General features: G+C 41.5%; 1 protein-coding gene across 5 annotated transcripts in view; it reads right to left on the bottom strand.

Moving 5' to 3' along the window:
* ETV5 (ETS variant transcription factor 5) overlaps window positions 1-27,893 on the bottom strand; it is a 58,898-nt gene that overhangs the window by 14,228 nt on the left and 16,777 nt on the right. For all 5 annotated transcript variants that reach the window (XM_049880898.1, XM_049880864.1, XM_049880883.1 and 2 more), the window contains 4 exons: window positions 18,297-18,426; window positions 17,124-17,411; window positions 5,211-5,470; window positions 2,145-2,201 (listed from right to left, as the gene is read on the bottom strand). In XM_049880898.1, coding sequence (XP_049736855.1) covers window positions 2,145-2,201; window positions 5,211-5,470; window positions 17,124-17,411; window positions 18,297-18,426 — 735 coding nt within the window. The remainder of the gene's footprint in view (window positions 1-2,144; window positions 2,202-5,210; window positions 5,471-17,123; window positions 17,412-18,296; window positions 18,427-27,893) is intronic.

The raw sequence follows: 27,893 nt of genomic DNA, 5'->3' as shown, positions 1-27,893 counted from the left end.
CTACCAACAGAGCCAATAATCCATTTGCTCTTGTCATCCCTTCCTGTGGGAGCTGCTCAGCAAATGCTCCCCCCAACTCTGGCCATTTATTACCCTGCTCTCCCAAAGGCCTCCTCCTTCCTTCTTTTTTTCCTTTAAGAAATTCTAAATTTTAAAGACCTGTGACAAGCAAGCAAAACCGCCAAGCAACGCACACACACAAACAAGCCCTCCCCAAAACTGGTAGCGGAAGCCTTAAAAATGTCATCCCACCTTTAACCCAGAAATTTTACCTTCAGGAATTCATCCTCAAGAACAAATCAAAGGAGAGTGCGTGACCTTTAGCTAGATGGATCTTCACCTCAGTTAGGTTTATTCTGGGAATAATCTGGAAGTATCTACATTTTTAGCAGTAGGTCGTCAGCTAAGTGCTTACCCACGTAATGAGTACTGTACAGCCACTAAAAAGGTAATTGTATAAGGTCATCCTCATCATAATTGCTGGAGGCTATAAAGTCACTGGCTGTAAAACGGGCAGGGGAGTGAAGAGTGTTGGGCTCTGGAGACCACAGAGCTCTATCTTCCCAGCTGTGTGACCTTTGGCAAGTCTTTTAACCTCTGAGTCTTTGTTTCCACATGATGCTATGGGATAATAGGAATATCTGTCTTCTAGGACTGCTATAAGGATTAACTGGCTTACATTGTGTTAATGACTATTACCAAAAGAAAAAACAGACTATACAATAATCCTGTATGATTTTTACGATTATTTATGGATACACAGAAAAGACTGTAAAATTATATAACAAAATGCTCATATTACCTCTGGACACTGAGGTTTTACTTTCATCTTTTTCCTTATCTGTATTTTCTAAATTTTATGTACCCAGTATTTGTTTGTGATAAGAGTAAGTTGTAGAAGTATACATTTTAAACAAAACTAGCTCAAAAGCAAGTTCCTCCCCCCTCCAGAAAACATGCGAGATCCTAGCCCTATCCTGGCCACTCACTGCCTGTGAGCCCTGTCCTGCACAACACGTGGCCATCTTATTGGTTCGAAATTACTTTTGCCCCAGTTCGTAGGTCAGTGCTAATGAAAGCGAAGTCACAGGTTCAAAGTTGGCCACAGTTCCTGCTCCTCATCGCAATGAGATTATCCTAAAAAAAAAAATATCCTAAGACCGGCTAAAAAGTTAGTCCCAAAGAGACTGAGTATAAAACTAGGATACTCTCACACAGAAATGTCATCTTCACACACAAATAAACGTCAGGACATGCGACGGCGCAAGCTTGTGGGTAAATTGTTTTATATCTGTTCTTACGTTTCTCCTTTGAGGCATTTTCAATTAGGCAACATTTCTTTTGTGTTCTTCTAGAGAGTTTCGTATATAATATACCCCTTTATAGAGTCTCATCAACCACATCCCTCCCTACAGCTCACCTCCTCAGCTGCCGTCCCTCCCAAGTTCTGCATAAGAACACCTCTGACTTCCCTTCTGTTTTTAAAAGCAACAACCATTTATCATATAATAATAATTACAATAGTTACCCAACCAAACATCCAAACCAAATAAAAACTACAAACACATTTAAAAACTCTCTTCTGAAACGTCCTTGACCTGGATAAGACCACTCTCACTGACTCAGTTTCCAAGTTCCAGTTTAGGCTGATACACCCCTAGAAAACCTCCTTGTCTGAAAATGGGGAAACCGGATTGGTTCATTTTTTCTTCAAATTATTCCATGAGCTCTGGAAGGTTAGGGTCATTACTGTTCAAAATGATGACAGCCCTCAGTGCTTAGGACTGTGCCTCAAATCCTTGGTCTGTAATAAGTCAAGATTATGATTAACTAGCTCTCATATTCACGAGCTGTGGAAGGTTTAACCTATGACCTCAAATCTTAACGTGGAAATTGAGGAGTTTTAAGCTTCTTGAGTAATTGGAGCCCTGGTGGTGTAGCTGTTAAGAGATCATCTGCTAACCAAAATGGCAGGCAGTTGGAATCCACCAGCCACTCCTTGGAAATCCTAGCAGTCATTTCTACTCTGTCCTATAAGGTCATTAGGAGTTGGAATTGACTCAATGGCAACAGGTTATGGGTTTTGGAGTATTATTAAAATAAATAAATAAATAACAACCAGAAAAACAAAAAACGCTCCTTACCCTCATGGTTGCTGGAGAAATAGCCCCCTCTCAAGTAGGACTGGCAGTTAGGCACTTCTGAAAGGGAAACACAGATGTACAGGTACTCGTCAATAATGTTCTGTGGTAGAATCAGCACACAGTTTAACTGCAGCTCTGCAGTGAAGCCCCTAAGCTGTCTCTTGCTCCAAGGTCATGTCTTTTCGGCCTTGTCCTGGGAAAGAAACACCACCCAACAGGCAACGGTGGAAACATACCACAGCCTACGTCTGAAAGTAAGAACACCAAATCAAGGGCCGAGGGAGGAAAAAATGATGCTTCACTCTCACACCCCACTCATTTAGAAATTAGTTAACCACCAAATCTGGTGAAAGAATGGCAGAAAAAGAAACTGGCTTTCAAAAGACCGAGTCTGGCCTCCTGCCCACACTGACTCAGGAGCTTTGGGGTTGGTAGGGGGAGGAGGATTGTTCTGGACTTTCCCAAACTGCTCTCCTTTACTGCTGATGGTCACATCCAATTCTGCTCCAAGAGGTGAAGGTATTTTTAGGCCAAAGAGATCAGGGAGTTTGAAGTTATGAAGCCAAGACAAGAACTGGCAGGGCTGGGGAACTTGTAGTTTGGCAAGTACACTTTTGCCACGTTGGGGCCATTAAACTGAAGCCAAATCACACTCAAGAGATCTCTTCTTCAGGCATATTGTCAAGGTGTCCACCAAGAAAAAAGACAATGAGTTGAGTTTTGCCCATATGGGCTGAGCCTTCGCCCCGGGAAGGCCACTTAGATCAAAGAGTTACCGATATATTAACATCTGCTGAGAGTCTTGTTTTAAGGAAGTGGGGTTGAGTGAGAGCAACCTGTCAGGACAGATTAAAATGTCAGTCCCCAAAGAAAAATACTGCTAGTCATGTGTGATCCTGAGAAAAATACAGCAGAGCTGAAGGAGGAGTGCCAGTGGAAAAGGTCACAAGTTATCGATACCGGATACTGGGGGATTTTTCTGCCATAAAGCGAGAAATGTCTCCTGTCTCTATTTACTTCTCTAGCCTTTCCTATATCAGTTTCTGCCTGTTATCTCAGAGAAGGTCAAAAGCAACTTCTATACCCCATTCCATTCGTAAAAGCCATTTAAAGTACATACTGCCCTACCCCTGCTCAGGACATTCAAGAAAAGCACAGAGAAAGGCTGAGAACCTACCAGCCCTTAGCACCAACTGTGTGTGTGTGGCGGGGAGTTTATTTCTGAAAGGGGAAACGAGTGTGCGAGCTGCAAAATTCCGACTCTCCTTTCCCCTACTGAATGGCCTCATTTAATGTGGCTGGCTGGTGATGCAGTGGTTGAAGTGCTTGGCTGCTAACCCAAAGGTCAGCGGTTTGAACCCACCAGCCACTCCAAGGGAGCAAGATGTGACAATCTGCTTCAATAAAGATTGACAGCCTTGGAAACCCTACCAGGTAGTTCTACTGTGTCCCATAGGGTTGCTATGAACTGAAATGGACTCAATGGCAGTGGGTTTTTTTCGCCTATAAGATATGTAGGTAGTGAAAAGGGCTTAGAGGTCTTCCAAGTACAGCTTAAACTTTGCAATATACTTCATTAAGTTCCTAGACAAAAGGTACCCCATAACCAAACAGTAAGTGCCCTAACACGTTACACCTCTTCCCTGTGTGTACCAGCAGCTGCCGAGGGACACAGGAAGTTTCCCAGTCAAAAGCATTGCAACAGAGCAATTATTCCATCAAGAAACCACAAAGACAGCCTTTCCCATACCCACTGCCATCGAGTCGATTCCAACTCAAAGAGACCCTATAGGGCAGAGTAGAACTGACCCACAGGGCTTCCAAGGAGCACTGGTGGATTTGAACTGCTAAGCTCTTAACCACTGCACCACCAGGGCTCCCAGTATCCCATACAGCCGTGAAATACCAAGTGCTTTCCCAGACGACCATTCATTTCAAGAATAGAAGGCATCAGGTCCTATATGTGGACTCTCTTCCTTATATCTGAGACTTTAGTGGGGTTTGCTGTACTCAAAAAGAAAGCCCCAAAACTAGGGACAGGACTAAGGTTATTAGGCCTTAAAAAGGGAACCACCTGAGAGGTGTCTGGGGTCTTAAATGCTAGCAAGCAGCCATCTAAGATGAATCAATTGGTCTCAACCCACCTGGAGCAAAGGAGCATGAATGAAGACTACCAAAGACATGTGGTAAAGATGAGCCCAAGAGACAGAACGGGCCACATAAACCAGAGTCTCCATTAGCCTGAGACCAGAAGAACTAGATGGTGCCTGGCTACCACCAGTCACTGCCCTGACAAGGAAAACAACAGAGAACCCCTGATGGAACAGGACAATAGTGCAATGCAGATCTCAAATTCTTGTGAAAAAACCAGGCTGAATGGTCTGAGACTGGAAGGACCCTGGAGGTCATGCTCCCCACACCCTTTGTTAGCCCAAGATTGGAACCACTCTCAAAGCCAACTCTCCAGACAGGGATTGGACTGGACTATAAGACAGATAATGATTCTGGTGAGGAGTGAGCTTCTAGTCTCAAGTAGACACATGAGACTATGTGGGCTGCTCCCACCTGGAGGCGAGATGAGAAGGCAGAGGGGGACAGGAGCTGGCTGAATGGACACGGGGAATACAGGGTGGAGAGGAGGGGTGTGCTGTCTCATCACAGGGAGGGCAGCTAGGAGTACACAGCAAGGTATGTGTAAGTTTTTATATGAGAGGCTGACTTGATTTGTAAACTTTCACTTCAAGTACAATAATAAATAATTTTTTTTTAAAAAAAGGGCACCACCAATTTAGGCCCGGGCAATCTTTAGGCTTGGGCTGAGAGGTGTACCTTGCGCCATTCCTGAATGCCTACTGTACCCCCTACCATTTCCTGCCATTCCCACACCCTCTTCTGTTGTGTCCTGTTCAGTTATGCATAAATATATCTACTTTACCAGATCATAAGCTCTTTGAGAGAAATTCTTATAAAACTATTCCCCAAAGCCTTGCACACAGAAGACACTCAGTAAGGATCAGACAGATGAATGAGAGAATCAAGAAATGAATGGCTTGATTTTATGCTAACCTGAATCAACGCAGTAATCCCGTGGCTCCTGCTTGATTCCCATTGGTGACTGGAACCCGTGTGCTGGGGGGCCTGGCATGCCTGAGACCCCATGTTCATAGAGCGGGTCATGGTATTCTTGTTTGAATCCCTGAGGGGGTGGGGGAGCTGCAGGGACAATCGGTTCTGACATTTGCCGGTGGTAAGTGGGCCGATTATCTCCAGGAAGTCCTGACTGAGGGGGGAAGGGGTGGCAGGGTTCAGACAGTTGTCTCTGAAATCTGGAAGAAGAAAGAAGTTTTACTGTTTAATAGGAATGTGATGAATACCTACCGTGATTTAGCACTGGGAACTGGAAGTTCAGATTAATGAAATTATCTGCAAAGTACTTTTTTTTTTTTTGCAAAGTACTGAAGTACTTATTAATGCTTGTCTCTGGACATTTTATTTCCGCTTCTCAAAATCTATAGCACATTTTAATCCTCTTAAAGGAGTGGCGAAAAAGCAATCAAAGCACTGATGTGGTGGCCTCTCATCTTCTGTGTATATTTATTTCATACACCGCGCCTATTTATATCGTTGGGCCAAATTAAGTATCTGAATATATAACAATTAATTTCAAGCAGCACTAACATATACATATATATTCGGTGTTCACTAGTTCATCCTCTCACCTGTAGATAAAAAAAACAAAAACAAAACCCCTTGCAGTCGAGTCGATTGGGACTCATAGTGACCCTGTAGGACAGAGTAGAACTGCCCATAGAGTTTCCAAGGAGCACTGGTGGATTCGAAATGCCAACCTTTTGGTTAGCCACCATAGCTCTTAACCACTACGCCACCAGGGTTTCCACCTGTAGACAGCATGAGTTTAAATAACAAAGAATATAATCAGTTAGAAAACGTTGTTAAACAAATGAAAAAAAAAAAAAAGGCCATTCACAATAGCAATGAAAACCATAAAATCCTTGAGAATAATAAAAAAACGTGTAGCTATACAACAATAAAATCTTAAAACTGTTCTCTGAGGAACAGATAGAAGATTGTAAAGAGAAAAACAGAACGTCACAAATATTTAAGACATTGAAGTTGTTGATTCTCTGCAAATCATTCCACAAAAGTAAAGCCTTCCCAACCAATCTGACAAAATGATTCTGAATTTTATTGAAAAGATGAATTTCTGAAAAGACTTCATGACCTGAGAGATGGATACTGACACGTATTATAAAACTACAATAACTAAAACAGTAACACAAGAAATGAAAGCTAGGAAGTTCAAAGGCGTTGAATGGAAAGGAAAAAACTGGTGAGGACATTCCAAAATTTAAGATTAGCCTTTCAAATCAGTGGGGGAAAAGCGGTGGGCCCCTCTTCTACACCACATGCCAAAATAAATTTTGTATGGATTAAAAATTTAAATGTGAAAAGTGAAACCACAATACTAAAATAAACATAGCTGATAAATTACATCATTATGTGTGTGGGAGGGAACCCCTTTCTAAGTATTAGGAGAGCTAACAGCAACAATTATCAAGACAAATATGGTTATACCTTACTACATAAATTTGAAATTTCTATAAGCCAAAAAAGGCCAGAAACAAAACCAAAAGAAAAGCAACAAGCAAGGGAAAAAAAAATCTGTTAACAGTCAAAAATATCTGAAACGAAACCAAAAGGAAAACAAACCAAGGAAAAATCTCTAACAGACACAGCACTGTTAGTATTGCTGACAGAAAAAGCTCTTCCAAAACCAGTAAGAAATGAACCAAAACCAACCAAATCAAACCCACTGCTGTCAACTCATAGTGACCCTATAGGACAGAGTAGAACTGCCCCATAGGGTTTCCAAGGAGCAACTGATGAATTCTAACTACTGACCTTTTGATTAGCAGCCAAGCTCTTAACCACTACACCACCAGGGCCCCAAACAGTACACAGAACATCAACCTTTTGCCAAAAAAAAAAGCACAAAATCCTGGGAAGATTTATATACCTCAGTGTTAACAACACTTATCTTCGGGTGGTTATGATTTTAGGTGATCTTTCTTTTTTGCTCATCTACAGTGTAATAACGAATATGTACTATTTTTATGACAAGACAGAACCAGGAAGGCTTTTTGTTATTGTTCTTAATCAGTCGAGTGTCATTAATGTCCTTTAGCTGTCAGACATCTCAGATGTGTGCCAACTGCCCTTTCTCTGTTGGGCAGAGGGAGAGGGGAAAGCCTGAGGTGCTAAGTGACACCACTCACTCACTGATTGACCCAGGCAAATTTTCTCAGCTTCAGTTTCCTCATCTGCCACACTGGGACATTACCTGTTCTTCAAAATGCTATGGGAACCAGGAAATGCTACGAGGCATGGTTTCTGCCACTGCTGGATCTTCTGCAGATGAAGACTAATTCCTCACAGGCTGTGAGGCAGACTCCAGAAGGGTAGGTGTGGAGGTTAGAAATTAGTGACCCTCCAAACTCTAAGGCCTGAATCCATGAATGACTTGAGTGCCTACTATGCAGAAGTACTAATCTATGAGTATAAAGCAAAGCATTTGTGAATATATACCTTCAGGTAGAAAGCAGGAGCAGAAAAAAAAAAAAAAGATTTAGAACAACTAATTTCAATGAGTTATTTTTTAATTAACAATATAATCCTGTAATACTACAGCCTTACTCTCTACTTTTAGCCTGGATCCTATTAATAGTCTTTAATCAAATGATGTGAATTTGATTAGAATCAATCTGTGGCAACAGGTGGCCAACAGATTTCAGAACACTAAGATTTAAAATCTCAAACTGAAGAGATTTTATGTGCAGATAAAACAGTGCTTAAATCAGGGCATAGCATGTTCTGTCAGTGTCTTTATTTCCAAAAGCAGCAGAGCAAGATCATTTTATAACTGAAAAATTTTACACACTTCATCCTTTTATGGCAGACAAGGGTATCAGAATCTACCTAGCCAATGTCTTAAACAATAAGCTTCATTAGATTGAGTCTTCCACTGCGGTTTAATTCCATCAGGAATGCCAGGTTCAAGGCTGCTGTTATTTAAGAAAATCTTTCAATGGTCTTTTGGAAACCCTGGTGGTGTAGTGGTTAAGTGCTACGGCTCCTAACCAAAGGGTTGGCAGTTCAAATGCACCAGGCGCTCCTTGGAAACTCTATGGGGCAGTTCTACTATGTCCCGTAGGGTCGCTATGAGTTGGAATCAACTCGACGGCACAGGGTTTGGTTTGGTTTTTTTTTCAATGGTCTTTTAGGACGGCACAGGGTTTGGTTTGTTTTTTTTTTTTCAATGGTCTTTTAGGAAGGGTAAATTTGAATCTCAGGCTTAGCTTGATATTTAGAATAACGAGCACCATAACCCACCAGCCTCTCCACAGGAGAAAGATGCAGTGGTCTGCTTCTGTAAAGATGTCAGCCTTGGAAACCCTAGGGGGCAGCTCTACTCTGTCCTATAGGGTCGCTGTGAGTCAGAATTGACTTGACGGCAAGGGATTTGGGTTTTTATTTTTTAGCACGCTGCAAACCTGAAGGCAATTCTGAAGCAGTGGGCAGAAAAGAAGACAAAGATATTCTAAAGCTTTATGTTTACAAAGTGTCCAAACCTTAGGTTACTTGGAAGGAACAGTCACAAGGGCACACATCCTCCATTTTCGCTTCCCTCCCCCTCTGCCACCATCTTAGCATGTCAAAGGTGACCTCCACAAATTAGTTCCTTTGATGGCTCTGAGATAGATGGCCCGTACAGCTCAGTTCTGTAACCAGAAACTCTGCAGCTGACAGGCCCATCACCCCACTTCCGCTCAGTGCTCATCTCAGCTTCCAGAATGAAACTCTAGAGTCTGCCTGGTATGGCCCCTTCAGGAAAAGGTACTTTCATATGGGCACCAGCCACCCTCCATCTCCTCCCCCAAGCATGACTTCAAGGATGCCTGAAGCTTAGAGCTCTGCGATCTGCAGGAAAAGATCCTATAATTGGGATTGTTCAGTACTGGTTGTTTTTGAGGGAGTAGGATGGCAGAGGGGATCTTAGGGATACCAAGCCAATCCAACCCAAACCCACGGCCACAAAGTTGACTTCACCTCACAGCGGCCCTGTAGAACAAAGCAGATCTGCCCCATAGGGTTTTCAAGGCTGTAAATCTTTATGGAAGCAGACTGCCACATCATTCTCCCATGCAGTGGTTTAGTGGTCTCAAACTGCTGACCTCTTGGTTTGCAGCTGAGCGCTTAGCTACTGCACCACCAGGCCTCCTTTGATCTTAGGGGCAGGTCACAAAATCAACATATCTGGAAGAAAGATTCTCAGGGCTCAGTGCTGACGATGGCTTTTATTTGCAGAGATTAGTAAAGTAATGCCAGTTCTTGTTGTCCTCAAAACGCATTCTGTGACCTTTGCTCACTGACCTTTATGTGAACCCCCTTCCCCTGTCCGGGTCCTTTTGAAGTATCTAAGAATGCGTTGTGTATATAATACAGCTATGACAAGGATGCCTCTTATTTACTGAGGCAGGCAAATCATTTTCAACAGCAGAGCAGCTCGGCTTCTACACACTTCTTCCTCCCTCTAAGCCCTGTCCCTTTCCCCCCAGCAATTATTCCTGCAGAGTTCATGGCATAAGGAACTAATGTTTGGTGAGCGAAAGGGGGCTTCTGACTACAGAGGACGCCTACATTCAACAGGCTGGAGGTTAAGGCTTTCTCAGTGCCAGTTTATTTAAAGAATCAGTTATTTATTTATTTGTCATATTTATACAGCGCCTTTCCTCCAAAGAGCTCACCCACGCTACCAACATTTGGTTTACGTTATGAAAACCGTTAGATGCTTTTTCTGCATTTCCTTTTTGGTTCCTGCTGCCAAGACAGAGTAAACGCCATGCTTATAGGAGAAAAGTGTGGATTTGACAAAAACTACATAGTGGCTATGGGTGCCAGGTGAAATAATGATGGTTCAGAGGCCAGCTAGTACATACATATAATCTGCCAAGAAACCAACCCCATGCACACAGTATTTTCGTGAAGGATAAGAAGAAGATGGAAAATAGAGAAACAGCACAGCTGAATAAGAGGCTCTGGCTGTGGACTCAGAGAGTCCTGGGCTGAAACTCAACCCTGACCATTTACTAGCTATAGGACTACAGGACCTTGGGCACGTTACATAACTGCTCTGAGCCTCAGTTTCCTCATCAGTAAAATGATGAGGACCAAAATACCTGTCCCAAAGGTTTGTTGTAAAGATTACATAAGGTAACACATGTAAATGTAACAGAGCTCAGCACACTGGTAATTCTCAATGTATATTACCTTCAAACACCACCATCAACTTCTCCACCTCCTCCCAGCCCAACATACGGACACCAGAAATGGAAAATTCAGAAGCTATGCAAATATAAGGGAAAATTTTAAGGAACTGGGAGAAGGCAATCACACACACTGAAACAAATGAGCCCACTAGTTGTCTACGCAATATTCATTCTCCTTTCTCAGTAAGAGAATGCTGATTTTATTCTGGGTGGTACCACCCAATTCAATGTTTATTTTTCTGCCCTATAACCAAGAGCCAGCCACTGTTACAAAACAATACCCAAACACTGCCCCTAAAAACACATTAAAAAACTCCGAAACAACATTGAGAGCTCTGCAAGGCCAGTCAACGCTGCTCTGCTTAGATCCAACTGGCCCAATTACACTGTGATAAAACATTAAAGGTGAGGAACAGAGTATTTCCTTTCAAGGTCTAGATGTTTGTGTGATTTCTTAAGATCAAATACGGGAGAAGGAAGGTGATGCAAACATAACATGTTCTCAGGACATGAGATGGTAAAAATAGTAGTTTTACATGTACAGCTGTCTGACGAGGAAAAGAAAAGAATAGGGATAAGGGGGAGCTTTAAACTTAAAAAAAAAAAATTGAACAATGAAGCAACTGAAGATTCCTTTAGTACTGTTTTCTTTACGGAAAATGAAGGTGATTTTTAAACAGTAAAATTGTCGTAGAAGCTAACACGGCTCACTTCCTCTATGCCAGTAGTACTTCATTTAATCCACTCAACAATTCCATGTGGTAAGTACAACTCTTCTCCCATTTTCAGATGAGGAAGCCAAACTTAGAGAAGTTAACTATCTGCCTGAGGTCACACAGATAGACAGTAAGTAGCAGAGTTGAAATTCGACCCTAGATCTGTTAGTCTGTCCAACTCCTGAGCCGCCAGCCTATGCTGTTTCTGTAATTGTTTCAATAACCACTTAAAAATATTCACTTGATGACACTGAAATTAAAATCATATAGTCTAGACAATTAAAAAAAACCCATATGTTGGAAATTAAGAAATATACTTTTAAAGAACTCAAGGGTCAAAAAGAAATCATAATAGGAAGAATCTGGAACTGAATTTAAAAAAATACCACAAATCGTAGAATTTGTGGGATATAGCTAAAAAGAAAAAATTGTCTGGCAAGACTAAAAAAGAAAAAAAAGATCTAGGTAAATAATATCAAAATGAAAAAGTAACAACTACCGATTAAAAAAAAAACATTATGAGCAAATTTATGCCAAATAATTTTAGAACTTACACAAAATGGACAAATTCCTAGAAGATAATTTATTAAAATTCACTCGACTAAATAGATATCCAGAGCAAGATTATAAAAAGCAAAGATACCGAGCCAGTAATTAAAAATCTCCCCACAAAGAAAACATCAGGCCCAAATGGTTTTACTGGTGAATTCTAAACTTTCAAAGAATTCTAACTTCACACGAACTATTTCAGAATATAGAAAAAGAAAGACCATTCCCCACTTATTTAATGTGCTGACCTCAACGCTAAAACCTACAAGGGCAATATAAGAAAAAAAAATTATGCATTATTCTCAATCATGAATACAGATGCAAAAGTCCTAAATGAGAAATCAAGTTAGCACAATGCACAAAAAAGAATACATAATCAAGTGGAGTTTATCATGAGAATGCAAGGTTGGTTTTATATAAATAATATAACTTAACCATTTTACCATGTTAACAAATTTAAGGATAAAAATCATTTTATCATCTCAATAGAGACAGAAAAGGTGATAAAATTCAACATCCATTCATGTCAAAGACTCTTAGTAAACCAGGAATAAAAGCAAATTTCATTTAACTTGATTACAAAAACCCAAAAAACTGTTGCCACTGAGTCGATTCCAATTCACAGTGACCCTATAGGACAGAGTAGAACTGCCCATGGAGTGGCTGGTGGATTCAAACTGCCAACCTTTTGGTTAGCAGTCAAGCTCTTAACCACTGTGCCACTGGCGCTCCAATTTGATAAAAGGTAACAAAAAGCCTATAGTAAACATGATGAAATGCTGAAAACAAGTCCTCTTAAGATCCAGAAAAAGACAAAAAACTCCTACTCTAACCATTAAAATCAAAACCAAACCCACTGCTGTCAAGTCGATTCCGACCCTATAGGATACAGTAGAACTGCCCCATAGGGTTTCCAAGGAGCGCCTGGTGGATTCCAACTGTGGACCTTTTGGTTAGCAGCCATAGCTCTGAACCACTAAGCCACCACGGTTTCCACTCTAACCATTAGAAATACATTATTAAGACTATCAAAGAAAGCTCCATTAAGCATCCATGAAACTCAGTTTTAGATCCCAAAGTGAATTTGTGCCACCATACATAACATGGAGAGAAGATGGTTGGACCATTCGCTTCATTCCTGGCCAGCCTACAAATGTGACTCACAGACAAGTTCTTTCCTCTCTCAACATTACAGAATTTGAAGGTCAAAAATGGACAGCAGTTAATTAGGGACAGACTTTAAGACAGTTAGTAGGAAGAAGAGAAAAACTTGAGCATACTAAACCTCTCCATTTATCTAGATCTTTAGGTAATGAGTACTTCTCTGTAAATCTAAACTCCAGAAAACTTAAGCTCATCCCTTTAAGCTTAGAAGTCTTGATCATAATGTTCTCAAACAGGTTAGATGATTTCCTCTTTCAGAAGACTCTGTGTAACTGACCTTTCTGGGTGACTCAGGGCGCTGCATTGCAACTATCAATGATAGCACAATCGCCTACTATAATGCTCAGGCCCTTAGGGATGATCAAAACAGTTTTCTACCAGCAAGAGTAGTTGCTTACATTTTGTCCTTGTCATGGGTTTTTGCCTCTTTCTCAGTGTATTCCAAAATTCTTAGATTATACATTTCTTAGTGGAGCCTCTTCAGTTGAATTTTCGGGCCTCAAGAGGGCCTCCCTTCACTTGAGATGTAACGAGATGTTACAAAAATACATACGGGGCTAACACAGGAATATTTTTCTGGGCTCCTCTACCCAGCACAATGAAAAAACACACAAGGTTTGGATGGCAGAATGAAAAGCACTCTGTGTCTTCAAGGAGCAGCTGATCTTTAAGAAGAAATGAAACATGTCTGAACATGCCAAATGACATGTTTTAGGGTTTTTCTCCCCTCCTTGGGGGATGGAAATCACCAATATAAATCACTGCTTTCAAACATAGTATTTATTTTCTAAAAATAAATTCTGACTTATTAAGGATTATATACTAAGCTTATATAAAACATTCAGAATATACTTTGACTAGATTATATTTTAGCTGTTCAAAGTATAATTCTAGCAAACTATTATCACTATCAGCAAACACGTATGGAGCACAAGGGAGTATCCCACTAAATGTGGTCTAAAGAAAGAAGCCTAAATGATGTTTTTTTTATTAATCCTCAAAGAGCTTACTCTACTCAACTGAAGAGATAAGGCACACTGAGAGCAAAACAAAAAAGACTTGTGCTACAAGGTGTATTTTGTTAGGTAAGTGATGCAGGAAAGTAGGATTTTGTAGGTTAAGAGATGGATAAAGTTCCTGCATGGGTCAAGGTTAAAACAGATTTCTCAAGGTCACTCATTTAGCTTTTGGTAGAGAGCCTACCTGCTAACCAAAAGGTTAGCAGTTCGAATCCACCAGCTGCTCCTTGGAAACCCTATGGGGCAGTTCTACTCCGTCCTATAGGGTCTCTATGAATCAGAATTGACTTGAAGGCAATGGATTTTTTTTATTTAGTGAATGTTAGCAATCCCCCTGCCCCAAATCATAAGAACAACAGATGGTTTAGTTGCAAACTTATGTTTTATTTTCTAAAGGTAGGACTCTGTACTTGGCTATCTGACTTTGAGGAAGTCCCTCAGCTGCTCTGAGGCATGATTTTCTTATCTGTTAGAAAGGGTTTCCTACTCTGCCTCAGCCACAGATTATTTAAAAGCCTCAAATAAGATTACCTTCTAATCTATATTTTTGTTAGGCAGCTGGTTTTGAAGTAACATGCTCTTTTTTTGAGAAAAGTTATGAACAAAGAACAAACTATAGTCCTAACAAAAATGATCTACCCCGCTTTGGGGCAGGCATAAAAATTATTAAATACGTGATTATTAAGCTTGATGTCCCACACAAACAGCGTTTTTTGATTTGTCTCATTTGTCTGTGTTACTTAGTATCTACCAACAAATCATACTGATGTATTGTGCACCACACAGATATCACACGGATACCCTCATTAATACACAAGGGCAGTAAGGGCAACAAAATGGAGTACCAGGTACTTGGTACTTTAAAAAAAAATGTGGGATGGAACACAAATGAGATACAAGATTCTCAAAGTGTGAGAATATATCCAGGCCCTGCCCCAGAGCCAACAACTCAATCTCTGGGGTAGAACACAGAAATCTGCGTTTTCAACCAGCTCCCCCCTCACTCAAACACCCTAAGCTTGAGGCAACAGTGCTCTAGTGTCCAAGCCTAAAAGCCCATGTTGTTTTTATTCCATCAATTTAGGACCCTATGGAGTAATTCACCATCCATCCCAATTCTCTCAAGTATTGCCCCAATGCGTGTGAAGTCTTTTTCTTTTAGACTTATCATTCCTAGAGGTGGAGTGTAAGGGGGAGTAAGTCTGAGATGAACAGGCAGATTTCAGGGAGGATCACCCCAAAAAAGAAACATCTGCAGAGGTTCTGGTCTCTCCACCTTTGGACACCTGATGGCAGATACTTGTAGATCTCACGAACCCAAACTTCTTTCTCTCACGAGGAGGCTGGTGGCCTGGAGACAAACCTATTTCACTAAATATACTACGGAGAGCCCTGGCGGCGCTGTGGTTAAGCGTTTGGCTGCTAATGAAAAGGTCGACAGTTTGAATCCACCAGCCGCTCCTTGGAAACCCTATGGGGCAGTTCTACTCTGTCCTATAGGGTTGCTTTGAGTTGGAATCAACTCGATGGCAATGGGTGTGGTATTTTTTTTTTTTTTTGGTTTTATACTGCCTGCCAGGACTGCAGAAGGTAAATAACCTCCAGCAGAATCAGGGTGTTTTCCTTCCGACTCAGTCAACTGTTAACACAACATGCTTAGGAAAGCCCCCTGCATATGAAAGAAGGATTGAGGGGGAAATTTAAGTAAAAGGGATTTAACATGAAGTCATTTTCCCTTACATGTGATATGTGAAACACAAAGTTTGCTAAGCATTTCAAATACCAAATATGTATCTTGCTCCTTGTCCCTGATGCTGTTTACAAAAATAAAAAACTGCTGAAGTAAAAATGGTTTCTAGACTTGAGTTCGCAAATTGGCAGGTCTGAAGGATGATATTGCCCACAGAGAGATTTTGTTTAGTTTGCAGAGTGTTGTTTTTAATTTGAATTAGTTGCCAACTTAAAAAAAAGTCTGAAAACTTTTAAATAAAATTTCAAATTTCCAGATCGAGATGGAACCCCAGTAGCGAGCAAGCCCCATGGTGTTCATGGTCTTTGGCCTAAACTCTACCCAGCCAAACGATCCAGTTCTTTACGGTGGCTTTCTCAGCAAGGTGGGCGGGGGAGAAGAACCAGACAAAGGTGCCAGCTCTTTTCTGCATTTCACAGAAATAAAGTGACTTCCACGTAAATACTGGGAGACACTTGGGTTGGGCCAGGCCTCGGAAGATTCACTCATATACCCTCCCTTCCTATACCCACCCAATGCAGAGCAAGAAAGGAAGGAAATACAACAGCCACCATCATGCAGCCCTTGGTAACGCAACTGACAGACATCACATCTTCCTGCCTATGGTACCTCCTCACCCCAGAGACTTTTTTTTTTAATAAAAAAAGAAGAAAAAACAGGCTCCAGAACATCCTATAGAAAGGAAGGCCACAAGCACTCAAAATTCTACAACTCAGAAAATGGCCTTAGAAGGCTGGGACTTAAAAAGCTCAAGTTTGACGTTTGCAGAGTAGGCCTCCTTTACGTGACTTTGGTGAAATGAATGACTGGACAAGTTACTTCTGATGCCTGGATGTCCTTATTAGGAACGTATAAGCATTTGGCATAAAACGAGGAGATATCTACCTCAAAAGTGGATAATTACAAGTAAGGTCCTTAGCTAATCTCCTAGTATGAAAATGTGTTAAAATCAGATGAGTAATAACTTGCTTTAACTTGGCAATCTCCCCTAAGAGTAAAATGGTAAAACGGAAGTAAAATGGTAATAAAGTAATTGTGGGCAGCGTAAACCAAGGTTCAATTCTAGTAGGCAGTAGCAGTGAGGAGCCAGGAAACCTGCCCTTGGCGAAGCTCCACTGGCTGTGTCTCCTGGGCAAGTCGTTCTTTCTCTAGGTCTGTAACGGTATGAGGACAGAACTACCTACCTCTTCCTTTACATGCTTGGTAAGGATGTTGTCATGTCTATAAACTATCTGCAGTGCCTCACGAACAGGATGGTATGTAAAGAAGCCATGTTATTCAGAGTATTAGTTTTACCTCACAAGAAGCTCCATGGAATGAGAACTTTACAGGTACCGGGTAAATATAACTACTTATCCTTTCTCTCCCAATGAGAAAAAGGAGAGGGGTGAGGGAGGAGACAGCTAAGGAGGTCCAGATCAGCATCCACCCACCTCTGTTCCGATGGATACTGGTTGTCAGCCATCATCTTTGCCATCTGCATGGGCTGATGTGGTGGTCGGGGGACTGCGAAGGTTTGCTGCTGTGGCCCAGGTTCTTGAAGGGAGTGAGGCACGGGGGCAGGGCCCATGCCTTGTACTGGGACAGCCGCAGGGGCCTGTACAGAGGTGGGCAGAGCTGCCTGAGGCGGGGGAAGTAGGGAATTCTGGTGAGGGGGTGACAGGGGCGTGGTAGGGGGGGTTAATGGCTTGAACCCAGAGGGAGGCTTCCTATCGTAGGCACTGTAAACAGAAAAAGAGAAGAAACCATTAAGCTGCAATCAAGCCATTAGCAAGGTTACCTGGTCCAGCAGCCCAGAGTTGCCAGGAAATGACAACATTAACATAGTTAAATTGCTAGCAGCCCTGAGGGCATATTTGTACCTCCGAAAAGTGATAAACAGCACGTCACTGGGACTCATTTAACACTTCTAGTGATTTTTCTCAAAGATAATTTTAGCCTCTGCTTCCGGTTTCCTTTTTCCCTCTTTCTAAAAGAATTCTGTGTGTGCGTGTGCAGGGGTGGGTGGGTGAGGGGCGGCTACGCTATGGAGGTGTTTTCTGCCCTCCTCCTCCCAGTGTTCCCAGGAATTCTGCATAAGGGTACATGTCTGCCTTAACATCACTTGAATTAACAAGGCTTCTCCTTCCCCTTTCAGGCCGATCTTTGTTTGTCTTCTAGAGCAAAGAAGAGTTTTAAAATTAAAGCCTTATTCCTGGGTCCTGGGTAGTCTTAAGTAAAGGGCACGCACCAGGCCTTTTTCACATATTCTGATTTGCAGATTACTTCTTTGGTGCTTAAAGTTCACATTAACATATGATAGGCATGAAGAAGCATATATGCCCCCCTTGGAAGCCACAGATCAAACAGCCCAGGACTTGGGGCTCAGTTCCCTAGTAGGGCTCAGTACCCCATGGACTCAGTTCCCTGCAGAGTCACTGTGCTTTCACAGTTCTGTGGTTCACGAAGCACAGGGGCCCCCACGGACTGGTCTACACCTGGAGGATTATGTTGCCATGGAAGACAGAGGTGTTTGCCCCCAGCATCTGCTGGATAGTACTTGGAACTGTCTGTGTGACGGCTACCTCCAGGGCCCTCCTGGGCAGCCGTTGCCTGGCTCCACTTACCAATAGTTGTAGAGGCACTTTTCTCTGTAGTTAGCACCGAGAGCCTGCTCATGGCTACAGGAGGACAGCTCAGAGGACGGGCTGTGCAGCTCCCGTTTGATCTTGGCTGGCGGCGGGGCATGAAGCACCACTGAAATCAGAAGAGGGAGGAAGAAGGGACAGAGAGCGGTTAGCCGGTTAATAGGGAGCACATGCCTCCTTCTGCAAAGCCTGTAACCGGCCAACTGTTTTGGGAGCTCACATCAAGTCAATTCCAGGGAAAGCAGAACATTTAAAACACATAACCTTCTATCTAAAACCAATGAAAAGGTCTCTAAAGTCAGAAACCATGATGGCACTTTTAATTAACCAAGTCTTTTTCCCCCACATCCTCTGGGTCATGGGTCTGTTTCCCTAAAAAATGGCTCTGAAACCCTTAAAAATTCTGCAGGTGACGGTTCTTCCCCCCAAAACAAACAAAACCGAAGGTGGGGTAGAATATCAGGGGTTGCAGATACCAAGAATTCTGGTTTCCAAAAAAAGGGACAAAAGAAGCAAAAATATGCTGGTAGGCATTAATCAGTTTATCATAGGCTTGGAGTTGCTCTGGTAAATACATTTCTTGTTCAGAGGCCTATTTACAAATTAAATATACGGTCTTTATAAAATCGTTCCTCAAGTAATTCTAAATGTCAGATCTGAGTAACAAACACTCAACTTTGGGTCCTAATAAAAATTTTTTAAAACAAAAGAGTAAAACTATCAACCAAACCACTACCCAAGAAAAGCTAACTGCATACAGGAAAAGTAGCCCTAAAGGCTTATAATGCTTGTCGCCTGCCTTTCTCAGTGAGCAACAAGAAAGGGCAGACCTTCCTATCAATCCTTTCATCCCAGTTGCTGTTGAGATGACCTTTTGGTTCTCAGCCGAATGCTTAACCACTGTGTCAGCAAATCCACTGCCACTGAGTCGATTCTGACTCATAGCAACCCTGTAGGACAAAGTGGAACTGCCCCATAGGGTTTCCAAGGCTGTAAATCTTGATGGAAAAAGACTGCCACATCTTTCTCCCGCAGAGCAGCTAGTGGGTTCGAACTGTCCACCTTTCAGTTAGCAGCTGAGTGCTTAACCTCTGTGCCACCATGGCTCAGCCTACCCAGCAAACAAGAAAATCTAGGTTTGCCTTTTCTTTCCTATCTGGGAGCCAGCTCATTTCAGAGAGGGCACTTTACCCAAAGTAGGATAAATGAAAGATGCTGCACCATGAGGGCTGCCTTCTCATAGCTATGGGTTGGAACGGCTACTCCGTGTCCAGCGGCCTTGGAGGATGGCAGGAGATGGAGTTAAGCTCCAGTGAAGTGCCTGCCGCCTTCTACTGTATCAAAGGTCTCACTCAATAGCTAACCATGGTCAGTGCTCTTGTGACCTACTAACATTTTATGTTTGACTCAGTGTTTACTCCTAAAACATGTTCACAAGTTTGGTTACTTCTTAATGATTATAAGAGGTAGAATTAGCTAAATGATCATCTCCTGTCTGTCTGATAAGAACGAACAATCTTCCGGTTTCGCAGGTGCCTCCCAAAACCCTGAATTCTGGGCTCGGGGGTGAACGGGTGAGCTGGTTGACTCTATCGCAGATGTCAAGTTTATAAAGCGACACTGCTGCCAAGTCCTGCTGGTGACTGACTGGAAAGGGCAGGTTTTCACAATTTCTTTCTTACATGATGCCGACTGCTTTTCCTGAAGAGATGAACTAAGTACAGAACTGGCAGATTATATTTAGAAGTCGTTAGAGTCTCTCTTGTGATTTTTGGATGGTGACATCACGGCAGCCCACATTCAATTGTTATCAAATGTTTTCAGACACGGAAAATAGCTAAGCTTGTTGTTTGAAAGTCAATTTGACAGAGAAAACCATTTCTCCAAAGCAGTGGATGTTCTAGTGGTTCTCGGCACTGCCTTCCTGTCGTTCTCCTCTTGCCAGTCTTCTGCCAGAAAGTTTCAGCAAAATAACAGGGAAAGGCGCTGACGCCCCGATTTAAACAAAAGTTATACATATGTTCTTGAAAAGGATACTTTCCTTACTTTACCTAGAGACAATCATTTATAATCACTGCTTTACTTGCTTAAGTTTGGGAAGTAAATAATTACAGGGTTATTCAATGTACTCATTTCAGGTTTTAGGTATTCTTGACATTTCCACAATATTATTACAAAAGTTACCAGTTCTGTTGACAAGACTAACACCAGAGGGTAAGCCAAAGCTGTCCAGAAAAAAAAAAAAAATTTATAATGGTTTCAGGAACACAATATATCCATTTTGAAAGAGAATCTAAACTATCAGCTAATTCTGATGTTTTCATTTCTTCAGACCTACACAGCGCTCTTAGTACGTAACACCTCATTTTAGCTCTAAATTACATAGTATCTTCTACTTCCCCAACTTGGTCTTAGACACGCAATCTCGAGTCCCCTACACAAAGAAGTGCACAGAAGAGAAGTTCACGGACTTTATGAGCGAATGAATAGACTATATTTTCAGTAGGTTTTTAACCCTGAAGGCAGGGGACACATGTGTCCTACAAGGCTAGGCAAAATGTTAGCTGTAATTTTTCCTCAGAAATCAATTGTTTGAAGGAGAGGAGAGAATGAAACAAGGCAGGAATGAGAATGGCAAGCTTCACAGATCTACACTGACAGGAAAGTCATCACGGACCCTGCGAGTGGCAAGGGAAAAGTCCCAGCTCTCCAAAGGACGGCTGGGCTGGAGGAGGTGTGAAGAAGCCTGATCATGGTGTACCTCAGTCAGGGATAGTGTTGTATTTAAAGCAGGAACTCGGGAGTACAGGGAATGTTCGCTCCTTGCTCTGAGTCTTGTTTCCCCATTTGTAAAATGTGATGCTACCTTGAGAAATAAAGAAAATGGCACAGCACCTTGTAGATGATGCTATGATGTTGTGTAATTTTACACTGTGCTTTCAAAAATAGAGTATTCACCTTTGCACAGTGGATTTACTTAATGACCACCCTTAATGACCACAGAGACCTAGGAATTCTAAAGGACGGCAATGAGCTGGAATTGAAAATGGATCATGAATTCTTGAGGAAGTTTGACAAGAAATGCTAAGACAGCTGGCTATTTGAGCTGATAAACAATTTCTACAACTAGAAACTTTGAGTTTAAGCTTAATTATAGAAGATAGGCCTAGAAAGCCATTGGTGTCCTGACAACAATTTGTGGTGAATGCTTTCCTTGTCATAAAGGATTCATTCATTCATTCACTGAGCACCGTCTATGGGCCAGGACTTCTGGAGGTGCTGGGGATACAACGGTAAGCCAAACAGACATGGTCTTTCCTGGCACGTATCATTTAGTGAGGGATCTGACTTTTGGAATCTTCTCGTAGATGCAGATAAAAATAGAACATGGCCACACAGTACAATCAATTCAGGCCCTTACATTTACAGATAAGGACCCTAAGGTCCAAAGGAACAGCTCAAGGTTTTGGAGCTACTGCTATTAGAGAGGAAAGAGGTAAGGGTCCCCACAATCTTTTCAGTACTCTTCTACCACACTGACAGAAATGGAAAATATTCCACTGACCCACTTTATACATTAAAAATTAAAGAAGATGTATCTTTTTTTTTTCAGCTACAACAACAAAAATGCAACATTATACCTGGTTAAGAGAGTGCTCTTGAATAAAGGAAAAATGAATGAGGGGAAATAACACCTTTGGAAAAAAAACAAAGGAAGACAGACTAAGAAAGAGGTACCCAGATTCCCTAGCATTTACTATGTGCCAGTTTGCTCTTACATAATTTCATTAGATCGTCACAACCCAATGAAACAACGACTTCCACTGTATCCATTATAGATGAGAAAACCAAGGTTCAGAAAGGTAAGTAACTTGGTACAGTCTCACAGCTAGTTTAAGTGGCCAGAATTGTGATCTACACAGTTCTTGGCTATTCCGTTACACTGTCTCAAAGAGGAAATGTGAGAGGAAAAAACTACATCAAAAAGGAACTATAAGAAATAGGGGAAGAGATGGAGAAAGGGGATAAAGAACACTAGAGAAAAGCATGGAAAACTACTTTTTGCCAGCTGTCAGGGTCTGTATACTCATGTGTAGCCTGCACTCTCCAGCTGGCGGCACTCCTAATACACCTGAGTCCACTCAAGAACTTAAACTGACACTTTGCCCTATTCTATTCCTAGGCCACTAAAATGGCCAGGATCTCTCCTCCACCACCACCAGCAACTAACATCTCTGTTTCCAGCAGCCTTTACTTTTCGGAATTTTTGCCTCCTGTTCTGGCGTTCCATCTAACAGGTATCAAACATTCTCCCCTCTATACTTCAGCTGATCAAAGTCTTCTGTTCACTTGGATAGTTGCAGGCACCTTGGAAGACCTGTTATCAGGTCACTGGCCTGCAGACTCCACATGGTAGCCACTCACACAGCCTCTTCCTAAATGCTCTGCCCCTTCCCACCAAGTGAGATTGCTTCTGGACAAACCTCTGTTAATGCCACATCTGAAGCAAGGACATTCTGAGTTCTCTGGACTTCCATTTGATTATAAAAACTCTGCTAAGAATCCATGCAGGAGTATATATGAGAATCTCTGCATGTCAGGGGTAGTAAAGGCAAGGGCAGGTGCTGAAAAGACGTGTTTAAATCCGTATCTGTGGGCAGGTACTACAAAGTATTGCTTTGCAGAACACCATGTTACCATTTTAAATTCAGATATGATGTTCACAAGTCAACCAACTTAACTTCATAGTGGTTTTTCTTAATGATCTAGGGAACTTTTTAAAACACTTTCTTATCTGACACAGTGACAAAAAAACAAAACAAAACAAAACAAAAACCAGGCCTGCTCCTATCCAATACAATAAAGCAAGAAAAAGAAATAAAAGGCAAAAGGACTAGAAAGGAATATAACTGCCACTAGTCACAGATGGTCTGGGTGGATACACAGACAATATGAAAGAATGCACAAAGTATTAGAATCGATAGGCTAATCTATCAAGATCATTGGATACAAGCTCAATTTATAAAAATAGCTGCATTTCTCTACATAGTAAATAATATGGTAAATTTAAATTAAAAAATTAACATTTATAATAGCAACAAAAAACATCAAATACCTAGGAATACATCTAATAAAAGATACATAAGATACCTATAGTGAAAACTACATTAACACTGAGGGAAATGAATGAACTCCCATAATTGGACTGATATATTCATGGACTAGAAAGCTTGATATGATAAAGATATCAATTCTTCCCAAATTTATCTACAGATTCAATGCAATCCCAATCAAAACCTCAGCTCTACAGAGAAATGGGAATGAAGAAGTTACAATTACACTGAACAATGTGGACAAATCTCATAAACGCGTTCAGCAAAAGGGCCAGGCACAAAAGGGTACATACTGTATGAGTCTAACTACATAAAGTTCAAGAGGCAAATCCAATCCACGGTGTTAAACGAAAAGACAGAGGTTACCGTTGGGTGGGAATAGTGACTGTTGAGGGGGCATAAGGAGTCTTTTTGTATTTTGATTGAGTTCTGTTTCCTGAATTACTCTGGGTATGTTCAATTTTGTAAAAATTCACCAAGCTGTACCCTTAAGATTTCTATGTTATTTAAAATAAAAATGTCTGTTTTTTTAAAAGGTAGCCCTCTCCTGGACAAAATGGCACCACTGAGTTAACACTTACTAAAATTTCTTACATTTTAGAAAATCTTTTTTCTCTAATGGTATAGAAGCAGTCTTCCAGAGAATTAACATGGCTGTCTTGAAACAGAAAAAGTAGACAAGCTGGTCTGTCCAAGAGAAATAATAATTCACTCCACTGACAAAACCTACTTCCTGCCCACAAGTTCAGGCCTGTGGACTCCGTCCAAGGCAGCGCCCCCCCACCCCAATACCAGTGCTAGCAGTGAGCTTTACTGTTACAGTACCAAGGATTACACCAAAGGAAAACGTTTTTGTTGAATGTTATGATGAACGACAGTTCAATTTAAACAGATTTTTTTTTTTCCAGAAAGACAAAAACCACCTTGTCTAATAGGGTCTTCCTTTGGTGTTTTATAATTATCAAAGTTTCAATTTGACACAGGCTTTGTTGTGAATACATACAACAGTTTACATAGGTGCTGAGCATTAAAGAAACTGCCGGTGACTTATACTGCAGTTTGCGTGGGGAGAGCCACCAAACCCACCCTTATCTCTCCGACGTCACACACACAGGCGTTGCCTGTCTTCTACCAGTTGTTATCCTTCAGGTTTTGTTGTGGGGCTTTCTTCCTCCCTTCTTCAGTTTCATTACCTACATCCGGGGTAGACTCATCTTTCCCAAATCAGCTGTGCAGGCCTGACCTCAGGGGAGTACCGTATTTGGTCACACTCAATGGCCATGATCCTCTTACTTTATATGGAAAGCTGCGTCTCATGGCGGAAGTTGACCAGAATACTAACACCTGCCTCCAACTGGCAGACTGTCCGCCAGGCTGTGTCTCAGGTGACAAGGCTATGTCTCCTGAGCCTCGCGGAGCACTCTTAACATGATGTAAGATGTACATGAACAGTTAAGTCAGAGATTTCTTGGGATTCCAGATCATTACGTAATCCTAAAGTAAAGTCCTTTTCATAAACTTACTACTTTCTTGACCACCAGATCTGGTCATTGCTCTTGGCCTATCATTGTACCTCATTTCCCTCCAGAGGAAGAATTATGTACTGCTTAATTCAAGAATGGGGGGGGCGGGGGGAGAAGGTTCTTTGCCCATAATGTTCTTTGGTCGCTGGAAATGCACGTGATGAAATAAGGCAGAGGAAGAGACTATCAATATCAGGCAGAGGGAAGTTTCCCATTTTACTGTGCTACATGGGAAAAGAGGCAGTATTTAAAAAAAAACAAAAAACCAAGCCCGTTGCTGTTGAGTCAATTTCGACTCATAGTGATCTTATAGGACAGAGTAGAACCGCCCCATAGGGTTTCCAAGGAGCAGCTGGTGGATTCAAACTGCTGACCTTTTGGTTAGCAGCAGAGCTCTAAACCACTGCACCAACAGGGCTCCAAGAGACAGTATAGACATACGAATAATAAAATGGTGCTGGCAAAACAGAGCTGAAGGACCCACCAGGGAAGAACAGGCGTGGCTTCTTCTCCTTTGATTTCTCCTTAACTTGTCTGAGTACCCTGCTGGCAAATACCAGTGGGCTTCAAGTAGCCAGAGGCAGTGTCCCCTGGCTTCCATGGTTTAAAAAGCAAAAAAAAAAAAACAAAGCCAAAGGGTCTACTGTACAACATAACACTGCCTTTCCTTAGCTCTTGCCTTCTGTCCTCTACTGAGACAAAACTCAAATTGCCAGTTAGTTAGTAAGGGGAAAAAAACGTAGATAGAATAAGGCTTATTTTTTAAGGTTTACCATATTAATAAGAAGGGTCAGAAATATTTATTTTAGGGCTGAGTGGATTAGAAACTCATTTCAGGCCCAAAACATATTATTGGTATCTCAATGTTCTTTGTAATTCCTACAGCAGCACTAGTGAATGACAGCAATAGTAGATAACACCCTGTTCTGGGAACCAAGGAGCTCGAGGGGAAAAAAGGTAAGCAGATAGGTTCTGGTAGTTTAAAAGGAGTATCTGGAAAAGGAGATGCCTTTTGGGTTTTCAAACCAAATTAAGAGGCATGCTCCAACTGGTTCAAATGGTTAACACTGATCCTGCCTGGCAATAGTTCCCGAAAACACACATCTGAAATGTTACCTAATTGAGTTGGAGGGGCAAGTTCTAAAAGCAGAATTAGAGCAGATATGGGGTAATATGTCATTTTCTTGAATATTTGACCCCGCTAACCTTTGTGAGCACACGTTCTCAAATTGAATATAGTGAAAAATCATCCATAAATAGTAAAATCAACTATTTAAAAGTGGTGATAAGTTTTAATGAGTTCCCCAAAAGCCCTTTCCTCAAACTTGTTCAAACCACCTCTACCCCAATGAGCTCCATCTGACTGGCTCTGCTCTTACCAGTGTTTTAAGGGGAAACAAACACAGGGGACTTTCAGGCCTGATGTCAGCATTTCTGTACGTTCTAGGGACAGACTGTGTTTGAATTTCTATATATCCTATAAAAGAGTACTCTAAAAAAGTCAGCAGCTGTGAAAAAACTGGTCAGGACTCTTCAAAAAAGACAACGTCATGGGGAAAAAAAAGTAGGGAGACTTCTAGATTAAAGAAGACAAAAAAGGTATAACATTAAATGTAATATATTATTAATGAAATCCTAGATAAGAAATAATAAATAAAAACAACACCATCAGCTATAAAGAACATTTGGGGGGGAGAGTTGGAGAATTATGAATATGGACTATATGCTAGATAAGATTTACTGAATAGAAGTTAATTTTCTTAAGCTATGTAGGAGGATGTCTTTCATCTTTGGAGATGCCTGCTAAAGTATTTAGTGGTGAAAAGTAATTTCTACAACTTGCTATACAGAAAAAAAAAAAACATATATACAAAGAGAGAGACAAAACAAATATAGTAGTAATGTCTTAAAAATAAGTCAATGAAACAGATAACATATTCCATTTTCTGCAAGATACATGGGGAACCAAATGCTGTTTCTCATGGTTGGCTAATATGCCAAGAGCAGATGTGCTAAGGATGTCAAAACCGTGCGTTTACACATGAAGAAGGCCACTCTTGTCACTTTGAGGACCGAGGTGTGCCTAACCCAAGCCAAAGCCATGGTATTTTCAATTGCCTCATATGCATGTGAAAGCTGCACAGTGAATAAGGGAGGACTGAAGAAGAAATGATGCAGTCGAATTACGGTGTTGGTGAAGAATATCGGATATACCCACGGACTGCCAGAAGAACAAACAAATCTGTCTTGGAAGTCCTACAGACAGAATGCTCCTTAGAAGCGAGGATGGCATTTTGTCTCATGTACTTTGGACATGTTATCAGCAGGGACCAGTCCCTGGAGAAGGACATCATACCCTCAACGAGATGGATGACACAACGGCTGCGACAACAGGCTCAAACACAGCAATGATTTTGAGAATGGCACAGGGCCAGGCAGTATTTCATTCTGTTGTACATAGGGAGCTATGAGTCAGTGGCTCGATGGCACCTAACAACAAAAACAGGGTATAGGGTCAACCATGGGGTGGCCGAATTCATCAATGAACAATTATAGAATGCTTCCTGGCCAATATTATCTTCTGTACGATAATAAAGATTCAAGTTAGGAACTGATAAAGCTGGTTCCTGGAATATCTGGCTTCAGGAATCAGATTTCTCCTACACGGTGGGGGGGGGGGGAGGAGGACTACAGTCAGCAGAAGAGGGGCTTTAGGAGTTGGTGTGTGGACAAAATACCACTCCCATTGTGCATGATTTAGAGCTAAAAGCTCAGAAACTTGGGTTAATACAAACAGCTTAAGCAAAAAAGGCTTTGAATTTATAATCATGATATAGACTATGGAAGAAGACAGAAAAAACAAACAGGGTTAGGGTTACACTGGCATAGGAACTAGATCAACCTAAACGGCAGATTCAAGTTCTTTACGTCCTGACGAC

Source organism: Elephas maximus, chromosome 1 (assembly GCF_024166365.1).
Source record: "Elephas maximus indicus isolate mEleMax1 chromosome 1, mEleMax1 primary haplotype, whole genome shotgun sequence".
In the NCBI taxonomy this organism is placed as follows: Eukaryota; Metazoa; Chordata; class Mammalia; order Proboscidea; family Elephantidae; genus Elephas; species Elephas maximus.
Note: the sequence above shows the minus strand (reverse complement) of the source record. Positions and strands in the feature narration are given on the sequence as shown.